General features: G+C 34.9%; 1 protein-coding gene across 1 annotated transcript in view; it reads right to left on the bottom strand.

Moving 5' to 3' along the window:
* Positions 1-227: 227 nt before the first annotated feature.
* The window catches only part of LOC107660168 (GDNF family receptor alpha-4-like), a 28,265-nt gene continuing 15,785 nt past the window's right edge, over positions 228-12,707 (bottom strand). The window contains exons 5-8 of the mRNA XM_016449409.1: positions 8,319-8,428; positions 7,776-7,910; positions 6,688-6,818; positions 228-1,895 (exon numbers count right to left, since the gene is read on the bottom strand). Of these exons, the coding sequence (XP_016304895.1) occupies positions 1,671-1,895; positions 6,688-6,818; positions 7,776-7,910; positions 8,319-8,428 (601 nt within the window). The 3' untranslated portion in view covers positions 228-1,670. The remainder of the gene's footprint in view (positions 1,896-6,687; positions 6,819-7,775; positions 7,911-8,318; positions 8,429-12,707) is intronic.

A 12,707-nucleotide genomic window follows, 5' to 3' on the forward strand; every position in this document is an offset into this window, starting at 1 on the left:
TTTATAATGCATTATACATAAAGGCTTTAAGTAAAGTGTTACAAAATATCGTATCACAGTAAACTTTTAAAGTTTTAATATATATATATATATATATATATATATATATATAAATAGTTGTTTTTAATTGTTTCCAGACAAAATTCTTAGCAACTGAAAAGTTAAAGAAATTACATTATTAGTGCTGTCAAGCGATTAATCGTTTGACAGCACTAGACATCATTTTTACCTGCAATCTAAAGAAAAAGGCTATTTTGATTATCTAGATAATATTGTGATGATGTGTCATGTTTTTGAACAGGCATTACAATGGGCTGCCACTTGCGGTCCAAGGGGAATAGGATTCTGCGAGGCACCGAATCTCCTATTTATACTACACACCTACTGAACATACTCCATCAACGGTCGAGAAGTAAGTTCTCGATCGAATCCAGTACGAGTGCACCCATGTTCTCTCTCTCACTTCCACGGGTGGACATGCATGAGAGCGAGGAAAAGAAACGAGATTGAGAAAAAAGCATCGGTGTCAGCAAAAGATTTATAAGAAAGAGAAAAAGCATGTGATTCTAGACTGTATGTTTTTTTTCTCTTCGCTGGAGGGTTTGAGTCTCTCCCCGTCTCCGTCTGTTCCTTCCCTTGATCTCTTTTTTCTATTTCGTTCCCATCACGAGTAATTCGTCCCCATGAACACACAAGATAAACAGTTTGTGTTGTAAGCCATTATCTCTGTGAAAGTAAAACAACAGGCACAGGGAGAGGTACCAGGCGACAGGCGGTTGGAAAATGACTTCCTGTTTCTTCCCCTCGGGTTCTAAACCCAGACCGGACTCCAACACCTGCTGTGCGGCGATATATTTATTTATTTAGTGTGTTTATTTCTTTATTTTCGGCTTTATTACTCATGTTTTTTTTCTGTTCGCGGACGTGTTTTTTTATTTATGCCCCTGGTTAGAGTGCACAATCTGTGCTGAGTCAAAAAATGAAAGCACATCGCAGATAGAGCAATAAATGAAAACCGCTTGCATCTGCGCGATCGGCTCCGCAGCAGGGCAGAGGTGTGTGTGTGTGTGATTAGGTGTGCGGCCTGATTCCAGAGACACGGAGGTGTGAGAAACGGGAAGATTCGGAAATCGTGCTCGACAGGTTTTTTGCTCTTGTGTCAAGCGAATCACGTACTTACAAACACATACATTTTGTCTCATTTCATACGACGACATGATCAGCGACAATAAACACGGCGGGTTTTCCGAACCCAAGGAAAGCCAGCGCTTTCCTGATTTAACTCGCTTTTCTGAAGCACACTGACATTATACAATAGATACATGGCAAGACCTAATCATTCGTTCACCGTCGGCTACTGTCAGTCCGAGGAGTCGTGAATCTTCTGTGTGATTCAAATGATTCAGGCGGGAATCCCATTCAGAAAGCGATTCCCTAATGAACAAGCAGCTATATCTATAGCAGACCCTCTTCCCAAGAAGGAGAAAAAGAATGAATGAAAGAAGGAAAGAGGGATAGAACAGTTGTCCGCTCATTTCGCACTTCGATCTGTCGTTCTTGTCGTCCCTCGATGGTAGAGTCTGGATGTGAGCAAATACTTCAGGAGGAAGTGTGTTTGCGTGTTTTGTGTAAGAGTGTGTGTGTAGGTGTGTGTGTGTGAGTGAGGGTTTCTACCCCCAGCGGAGGGCAATCAGCAGCAGGGCCGCGAGTAGGAAGTGAGGGATGGAGAGGGTGGAGGCCGAGCTGTGGACTCTTCCGGCCTCAGAGCCCAGGTTAGTGACTGTCGCCTTATCTGAGAACGGAGGGATGATGTTGAACCCTCCTCCTCCTTCGGTTTGGTCTTCTTCATCATCCTCCTCCTCTTCTTCCTCCCCATCTTCTTCGCTTTCGATCACCTTTTGGAAACAGAGAAATGTCTCTTTAATGGTGGTTATGCACAACAAACTTCGGTAAAACAGGTCACGTCGCTTCTGGTTCAGGTCTTTTGTATGTGCTTTGTTAAATATGGAGCTGTTTTACTCAAGATGCCTTCAAAGGAGATACCATTCATAACCAGTGTTCAGACTGATTGATGTCCAAATTGCTTCTCACTAACCTTTTGATATTAAAATTAAATAACACAGAAAAAAAAAACTTCTAGTCCATATATGATCATGTAATGAGACCTGAGTTTTGGTTTGGTCAGATGATGTAGATCAATTGTTAAGTTGGCTTGAAAAAGCCAACTTACTGATATCGCATAGCAACACCTTAGCAACCAACCCGGGTACCCTAGCAACCGCAGAGCAACACCCTAGCAACCACCCCGGGTACCTTAGCAACTGCATAGCAACACCATAGAAACCACATAGAAACACCATAGAATCTATTAATCTACATCTAAAATTTCTAATTTAATTTAATATTTCCTATCAATCTAACTATCTATCTATTTTTCTGATAAATTGCATTGTCTTCAAAACCTTAAACTTAAAACTTTAAAAGTATTTTAAACTTCAAACTAGTTAAAACTGAAAACCTTCAAACTTAAAGCTTTTAAAACTACTTCAAACTTTCTAGCTAGGCTTTTTCAAGCCAACTTAAAGTTTGTCTACAAACTTTACTATCTAGTTTAAATTGTTGTCACGCTGGCTCAGCCAATAGAGTGCAACAGTGCCTTCCAGGATTATTAGTTAACTAAAAATAAAAATAAAACCATGAAAAAAAAATGTCACTTGAAATAAAATAACCTTTAACTTAAATAAAACAAAAATGTAAAAAAATAAATAAATAAGACAACAAGTTGCCAAGACAACATTTCTCAGTTTAATTTAGTTTAGATTGATGACTTTAGTTTAACTAAATCAAAAACTTAAATAAAAATGTATAAAAACTATATAGAAAATACTACAACTGACAAAAACACAACAACATTAATGAAACTTTAACTAAAATTAAAATGGAAAATATAAAAATAAAACTAATTCAAAATATTAATAATTATTAGTAGTAGTAGTAGTAGCAGTAGTAGTAGCATTTATTAATACATATTAAAAACGGGTGTTTTTCTCATGGGGATTACAAAAATCATAATTTAAGAAGTTATAAGATATAAACCAAACCAACCAGCTAAGGGGTGAATCACAATATTATAAACTTTGATTTGAAGCAAAAAAAAACAAAAAAGACAAAGGTACAATGTGTACTTAAAAGCTTCAATGAGGGAAAGAACTACCATGAAGCATTGCAAAACTACATAATCAAAATAAAAAACAAAGGAGAAACATAAACCTCTGGATTTAAAGATGTTGACTGTGTCTGTATATTGCTACACACACACACACACACACAAATATTTAAGTAGTTTGAGAGCATAGAGAGATTTGACTGTTAAGTCATTTGTCATGCTTAATGGGAGTTGGTGCACTGAAGTGTTCTATTGGCACAATTTACTTGTTTCTCTTCTCTGATTGGTGGAGATTTGTTTGCAGAATCATGGGAAATGTAGTTTCTCACCAGTCTGCTGTTAAACATGATTGTTTAAAATCTAAGTTGAAATAATGCAGGCTGATGTATTCAACAAAAACATAACATCAGTTAACAACCTCAGAGCTCACAGTTCAATTGTTGTCCTCTATGGCGTGAGTTTGGGGGTGTTATGGGAGTTATTTGTGGTCCAAACAATGGCAGATATACAGAAAAATAATATATAATGTAATATAAAAATAACATAACTTAATATATATATTAAACTTTGTTACATGGAGTTTTTTGAGAAACATCTGAGACAAAATTAGTTGAATGGTGATACGAGAAATGTATCATATGAGAAATAAATGAAACACCTGAGAATTACAGTTTTAGAAAAGTATATAGGAGCAATACGATGGTGAGCGTTTGTCAGGGAGAGGGTCGGAGAGATTGTGAGGGAGAGGGATTATGAACGAACGATAAAAGAAGGAGAAAGAGAAGAAGAGAGTTAGCTAGAGAGACAGACAGATGGGTACGAATATATTAATATTAATGAAGTTTGACTGATTCACCGCTGCTTGCAAACACCTTTAGCTAATCCGTTCAGAGAGAGAGAGACAGGCCAAGAAAGTGAGAAGCACATCAAGAGAGACAGATCAGGAAAGACAGGGACATTTGGAGAGGAGAGATTTGCTGGAGAACACAAGTGAGAGAGAGAGTCTAGGAAAGAAATAAATGACAGCAGAAACTGAATTGAATCCTTTTTGTCTGCAGGCCCAGATTATCTCTAAGCTGAATGCTGTGGTGTGTGTGTTCTGAGAACAGAGGATGTGAACGCGGTCCAAAGCGAGGACACGCGAACACGAAGACACACAGATCAGAGCAGCGTTTCTTGATAAAGTCTGTACGCCTATGGACGCCAAGGGATTATTTGCTTCTCTTTTATGTGGGCAGCAAATATACAATCCATTTTACAATACATAGTCAAGTAAGTGTTGCTATCACGAACGGTGTCATTCCCTGAAGCGTTAAAAGCTGATCGGCTATCAAGAAATTACTTTAGCTGGATATTATGCTACGGCTAATGCTAATAACATGGCCAGGGGGTTTAGTATTACACCATTATGCTGTCAAAAAGCATTGACATCCATTCAAAAGTAGCTAACAAAATCATTTTTGCAAGAAATCTGCAAAATAGAAGATGTTTCAACAGTGACTAATTTTGTTGGATGGTGTCACTCCCTGTAGCTCTAGTAGCCTATTTGTCTATCAAGGAATGGCTCTGGCACAGATTATTATACTAATGCTAATACCTTGTCTATGGGGGTCAGGGTTTAGCCGGTTAGCTGTAGTATTACACCATTATGCTGTCAAAAAGCATGATTCTTTATTGACATCCATTCAAAAGTAGCCAACAACATGCTTTTTTGCCAGAAATATCAATGATTTATTTGGATAGTGTCACTCCCTGAAGCTTTAGTAGCTTATCAAGAAATTACTTTGGCACAGATATTATGCAAATGCTAATAGCTTGTCAATGGGGCCAAGGCTGGCTAATGTTAACAGTTAGCCTCTACAGGCTAATTACTTAGTTGAACTCAAGTTAAATCACTTTATGTATTTAATTATTAAATTGCACTAAATAAAGATTTATTTATTTTTGTTGGTTGGTGGGTTGGGATCAGAGCTGGGTAGTAACTGATTACATGTAATCTGGATTACGTAATAATTTTTCAAAAATGAAGTACTTGTAATTATATAAAATTAGAATTTAAAATACTCATAATCAGACTACAGTTACTTTTTATGGATTACATGATTACTTTACTATGTATTATTTTTGAAGGTGTTTGTCTTTCAAACACATTCAAATGCACAAACGAACTTTTTTGTCATCTGATCCTCTTTCACCTAATATATTTTTATTTGAAGTATCCCTGAGATATTAAAATAAATATTTTTAATAATGAAGTATCACATTTGTATGTTCATGGTTCTCTGACATTGGTTATGGTCACATGACATGCAGGTAAACAAATAAAACTACAATTTATGTCATGTAATTTGGAATCAGTAATGGATTACAGTTTGTAAGTAATCTACCCAGATCTGGTTGGGATGGTAACTGGCTATCACTAAATGTCTTTGCAAATACTATGCTAATAACTTTTCACTGAAGACGGTTTCAAGAAATTGTAGCTCAAGCTGTGCAAAGTATATGGTCACTTTCAGATACAGCATAAAACCAAGGCAACCACAAGATTGAGGAAAATTAAAGATCTGATTCAGTGACGCTGCCTACTAAGTCTCTCTGAGTCATTTAAAGTTTGGCGGCCGGCCATAATGAAAGAAAAATAAAGCTGACACCCTCATTCCAAAGCACAATATAATCTGACTAAAGGGAAGAGCAAATCGATATAGATTTAATTCCTTACCATGATTGTGTTCTTGAGGGCCTGTGGGTTGTGTGATTATTTCTGATTGAATTGAAGGTGGCAGTTCAGGCAGTTTGATTCCGACCCCACACTGATCCCTTTAGGTGCATGTGGCATTTGTTTACCATCTTTGTGTATAGACGAAAACCAAGTGAACATATCCATTAAATTACCATTTTAAAGTAAGATCAGGCATTTTAACAAGGTCATGTGCGTAGAGGTCAGAGGTTCGGACCTTTAATTCAAAGCATCATGACCTATTGATTAGGTCTAAGAAATGGGTCTCTTTTAAAGATGCTAAAGAGACAGAATAAGAAAAACTTGCATTCATTACTCTCGTTCCAAAATCTATGCACCACAGTTGAATCAATACAGTAAATTAACAGGGAATGTTAAGAAGCATCCCATGACATACAGGAAGCCAAATTAAATGCAGAAGGTGGGTTTTCCGAACAAGCGTTTTTGTGCTTACTGTAGCGGCTGCAGGGCGACGGCGTGTGACCGTGTGTTTCTGCAGTGACACGATCAGTCACGCATGAACATCTCAGTTCGCTTCTCGGATCCATCAGTATGCTCAAAGCGCAAGGACTGCGGGTTTGTTGGGCCCGTCTTTTTGCAAATCTCATGTATCAAAGGCCAGAATTAACCACAAAGCTATGACGAGAATAAGAATCAGGTTTATCCTGATTATGGGCGGGGTTTTATAAATGGTCCTTCTGTGCAAATTATGTTGAGTTAGCATTGCAGCTGGAGGAGTTTGATTGTGTGGTGGTTGTTTTAAGAAAATGTGTTCACTACTTACTGCATTGGGTTCAGGCAGCGTGTTGATGTTCAGCTCATCGCGCTGGACCTGAGGGGAGGGGCGAGGAGCAGGAAGGGGCGTGCCTTCTACTGGACGAGGGGTGGAGCTTCCCATGTTATCAATGGCATTGCCTGTTTGGTAAAGAGACCGGGTGAGTTTTAGGCTTCATTTACTTAAGTCCTGTTTGCAAAATAAGAAAGGATAATGATTTAAAGTATAAAACATTTTAAAACCAATTATAAATCTCAAGAAATGTAAGAAATGAGAATTTTTCTTGTCTGTTATGCTTGTCTACTCTGACAAGTCCATACCCACATTTAACATTTACAGTAATCTGATAAAATATTAATATCAGCTTCTTTGCAGGGGTGTATATAAACGCATAGCTCAGATCATTTTGTTGAATTTGATGAGAAATGCTTCAGTTTATATTGAAATCTTGACTGCAGAGAAATAGATATCATAGTTTAAGCATAGCATTGACACCTATTCTGATATTTTAGAGCAGACACACACATTGTTTAAAAGTTTGGGGTCAGCAACATTTTTTAAGAAACCTTTTATGCTCAACAACACAGTAAAAACAGTAATACTGTGAAATATTATTACAATTTGAGTATATTTTAAAATGTAATTTATTCCTTTGATGCAAAGCTGAATTTTCATTACTCCAGTCTTCAGTGTCACATGATCCTTCAGAAATCATTCTAATATGCTGATTTACTGCTCAAGAAACATTTCTTATTACTATCAATGTTAAAAGTTATCAGTTATCAGTTGCTGCTTGATATTTTTGTGGAAGCTGTTTGAAATATTTAAAATTATAAATGTAGTTGACATTATAAATGTCTTTACTGTCACTTTTGATCAATTTAATGCACCCTTGCTTGAAATTAATGCTGAATTAGGGAAGCTTCAACAAGGACCTATGCCAACTTCCTGTTTCAATAAGAAATATGTAAAAGTGTGAACGTTAAACCTTTTAAAGGGGTCTGTAAGAAACAGCAAATCTGTCAGAACAGTTCCATATTTACACTCTTCTTGGCAAACATTAAGATGATGTGTAAATGATATTCTGGGATACTCACGCAGGCAGGTGTTGCTGTTGAACATGTGCAGGATTCGCAGGCAGTCCTGCCACTGATTCCCGCTGCCTTCGCAATTACACCACTGCGACACCTCTGTACTGCTGTTACTCACGTAGTTTGGTGTCATGATGGTACCTGCGGAGGGAGGGAGAAGGAAAGAGGGGATGAGAGACAGCCAGAGGAAAAGATCCCATGCCAATTAGCCCAAAGCCCATATGGGAGAATCTCCAACCAGTGTAGTCTATCCACCCCCCTCCGGTTTAATTATGTTGCCTCAGGTTGTCCTGCTAATTCAATATAAGTGGCACACTAGGTTAAAGTAAACCCACGACATGAAGTTGAACCCAAACTGCTCTGACCAGTCATTCCCGATAGCGTTTCCAATTTCAGTGAACTCACTCCAGCAGGACGCAGAAGTGCTCGTCATTAAAAATGTAATATTATTTAAGTACAGACTGTGCAGTGACGTATCGATTTGTGCGTTTTGTACTCTTCATTAAGCTTGCGTCCATTTTTTCAAGGTCGTCTGAAGTGGCTTCTCACCGATGAGCCCAGCGTAGGCCTTGAGGCACACGGCTCCACTTTCTCGGAGACAGCCGGAGGGAGAGAGAGAAGACGGCTGACAGTTCTGCTGGAAATCAGCCAATCTTGACCTGACAGACCAGACAAATTTGAATACGGACACAGGATGATTAGAACATAAATGTATGTCAGATTCTGACAGAGGAAATCTATACACAGAATGCATGATAAGTTGCTCAAATCTGATTTTTACTGATTTATACCATGTGCTTTTGTTCTGTGGAATGCATACGGTTTTTGTCAGGGTGGTTTGAAAAGTAAGGGGGATGTGTTATAAACTTTATCAGTGTTGTTCATGAATATTAATTAGGTGATGTAATGTTTGCCTTATAGTCATAACTGAATTACTGGGTGATAACCATATTAGGTTAATTGTTTACCAGTTGCATGCACTGTCATTAAACTGCTGATGCAACTGTGGCTTCTGCTTTGTCTTTAAAAAGGCACTAGTTTTTAAAAATGTACATACATTTAAAATTGGAAAGAAAAAAAAAATGTTTACGATGCCCCCTACAAAAGTTTATCTGTTGGTGCTGCTGTGGAATAGTGGTACTTTAGAACAATTTTATTTCGATTTTTATTTTTATTTATATATATGTATTTATTCATATTTTGAATTGGCTTTATATATTTTTTATCTTCCTTTTTATATTTTCTATTCAGTGTTCAGTTTAATTTAATTTGGTTATTTTATGTGCTTTAGTCATTTTTATTCGTTTGTATTTTTTATCTTAATTAGTGCTGTCAAACAATTAATCGCGATGAATCGTTTGACAGCACTAATTTTAATATTTCTATTTAACTAATATTCTAACATGGTATTTCTATTTAAACTTTATTTCAGTTTCAGTTTTTAGTCATTTTAGTACTTTAAACATATTTTATTTCAGATAGTTGCCTAAACTATTTCATCTTATATTTAGATATTTTATTTTAGCTTTATTTCAACAATTTTGAATAGATTTGGGTGACAACAACACAAAAATAGTGATTTTGTTTTATAATTACTAGTGATTTAGCTGTTTAATAAATCATTTGATTTTTTTTTTATATCTAATGCTATTTTGTACTATTCATTTTGTAATTTTGTAACTAATTTTTTTAATGTCTTACTGCCTCTTCTGAGAAAATGCCTTTCACTGACCATATGTGACTCTGGACCACAAAACCAGTCATAAGGTCAATTTTTGGAAATTGAGATTTATACACCATCTGAAAGCCGAGATACAGCTATTTGAAAATCTGGAATCTAAGGGTGCAAAAAAATTTAAATATTGCGAAAATCGCCTTTAAAGTTGTCCAAATGAAGTTCTTAGCAATGCATATTACTAATCCAAAATTAAGTTTTAATATATTTACAGTAGGAAATTTACAAAATATCTTCATGGAACATGATCTTTACTTAATATCCTAATGATTTTTGGCATAAAAGAAAAATTAATAATTTTGACCCATACAATGTATTTTTGGCTATTGCTACAAATACACCCAAGCGACTTAAGACTGGTTTTATGCTCCAGGGTCACATATGTGTCCATGCTGAAGGATAGTCTGCATTCTCCAAACATTTCTCATTTATATTCTTGTTTAAATACAAGATGCGTCTAATCGTATAATATGCGACCTGTTGTCCTTTCTTCCATCCAACTCAGCATGTTCTGTGCTATTAATGATGCTTAGATAAGCATTACTGCCAGAGACATCTGTTTCTAGAGGAAGATAAAAGGAAAGTCTTGTATTTCAAGAAGAAAGGTGGAAATGATCATGCTGTGCTGTTATCAAAGCTGAGGTTAGGTTTGAATGAGGGGAAGAACATCTGATGAGACTGTAATACATCACAATCAGTTACACAAATTGGTTCTTTCAAACAGTTCATTTCAAATAACCCATTTAAAATATTGATTCAGCAGATCTTTACATCGTGTTTTTTACATAACGGGTGTTTGTTGTTATGTGTCCCAGTTCAGTTTGTTGCAGCCATGAGCTATGAATTTAAATTTGATTTCCATTTTCAAATAAAAAAATACTAAAATTCATATACATCTCTTGGCTGAAAATGTTTGTGCAAGTTTTATAAATTGCAATTACATACATATAATTTCTTACCTATTATTCTAACATGTGTCATTTATTTTTATTTATTTATTTATTTATTTATTAATATACGCTACTGTTCAAAAGTTTGGGGTCGGTAGGTTTTGTTGTTAATGTTGAAAGAAGTCTCTTATGCACATTAAGGCTACATTTATTTGATTTAAAATACAGTAAAAACAGTAATATTGTGAAATATTATTACAATTCACAATAACTTTTCACTATTTGATTACATATTACAAAATTAAATGTATTCCTGTAATGGCAAAGCTGAATTTATAGAATACGTTTCTCCAAACTTCACTGTCACATGATCCTTCAGAAAGGTTTGTTTTTTATTATCGGTGTTGAAAACTTGGTGTGTGTGTGTGTGTGTGTGTGTGTGTGTGTGTGTGTGTGTATATATTTTTTATCTTCCTTTTTATATTTTCTATTCAGTGTTCAGTTTAATTTAATTTGGTTATTTTATGTGCTTTAGTCATTTTTATTCGTTTGTATTTTTTATCTTAATTAGTGCTGTCAAACAATTAATCGCGATGAATCGTTTGACAGCACTAATTTTAATATTTCTATTTAACTAATATTCTAACATGGTATTTCTATTTAAACTTTATTTCAGTTTCAGTTTTTAGTCATTTTAGTACTTTAAACATATTTTATTTCAGATAGTTGCCTAAACTATTTCATCTTATATTTAGATATTTTATTTTAGCTTTATTTCAACAATTTTGAATAGATTTGGGTGACAACAACACAAAAATAGTGATTTTGTTTTATAATTACTAGTGATTTAGCTGTTTAATAAATCATTTGATTTTTTTTTTATATCTAATGCTATTTTGTACTATTCATTTTGTAATTTTGTAACTAATTTTTTTAATGTCTTACTGCCTCTTCTGAGAAAATGCCTTTCACTGACCATATGTGACTCTGGACCACAAAACCAGTCATAAGGTCAATTTTTGGAAATTGAGATTTATACACCATCTGAAAGCCGAGATACAGCTATTTGAAAATCTGGAATCTAAGGGTGCAAAAAAATTTAAATATTGCGAAAATCGCCTTTAAAGTTGTCCAAATGAAGTTCTTAGCAATGCATATTACTAATCCAAAATTAAGTTTTAATATATTTACAGTAGGAAATTTACAAAATATCTTCATGGAACATGATCTTTACTTAATATCCTAATGATTTTTGGCATAAAAGAAAAATTAATAATTTTGACCCATACAATGTATTTTTGGCTATTGCTACAAATACACCCAAGCGACTTAAGACTGGTTTTATGCTCCAGGGTCACATATGTGTCCATGCTGAAGGATAGTCTGCATTCTCCAAACATTTCTCATTTATATTCTTGTTTAAATACAAGATGCGTCTAATCGTATAATATGCGACCTGTTGTCCTTTCTTCCATCCAACTCAGCATGTTCTGTGCTATTAATGATGCTTAGATAAGCATTACTGCCAGAGACATCTGTTTCTAGAGGAAGATAAAAGGAAAGTCTTGTATTTCAAGAAGAAAGGTGGAAATGATCATGCTGTGCTGTTATCAAAGCTGAGGTTAGGTTTGAATGAGGGGAAGAACATCTGATGAGACTGTAATACATCACAATCAGTTACACAAATTGGTTCTTTCAAACAGTTCATTTCAAATAACCCATTTAAAATATTGATTCAGCAGATCTTTACATCGTGTTTTTTACATAACGGGTGTTTGTTGTTATGTGTCCCAGTTCAGTTTGTTGCAGCCATGAGCTATGAATTTAAATTTGATTTCCATTTTCAAATAAAAAAATACTAAAATTCATATACATCTCTTGGCTGAAAATGTTTGTGCAAGTTTTATAAATTGCAATTACATACATATAATTTCTTACCTATTATTCTAACATGTGTCATTTATTTTTATTTATTTATTTATTTATTTATTAATATACGCTACTGTTCAAAAGTTTGGGGTCGGTAGGTTTTGTTGTTAATGTTGAAAGAAGTCTCTTATGCACATTAAGGCTACATTTATTTGATTTAAAATACAGTAAAAACAGTAATATTGTGAAATATTATTACAATTCACAATAACTTTTCACTATTTGATTACATATTACAAAATTAAATGTATTCCTGTAATGGCAAAGCTGAATTTATAGAATACGTTTCTCCAAACTTCACTGTCACATGATCCTTCAGAAAGGTTTGTTTTTTATTATCGGTGTTGAAAACTTGGTGTGTGTGTGTGTGTGTGTGTGTGTGTG

This window comes from Sinocyclocheilus anshuiensis, unplaced genomic scaffold, assembly GCF_001515605.1.
Source record: "Sinocyclocheilus anshuiensis isolate Anshui unplaced genomic scaffold, SAMN03320099.WGS_v1.1 scaffold888, whole genome shotgun sequence".
Classification (NCBI taxonomy): Eukaryota; Metazoa; Chordata; class Actinopteri; order Cypriniformes; family Cyprinidae; genus Sinocyclocheilus; species Sinocyclocheilus anshuiensis.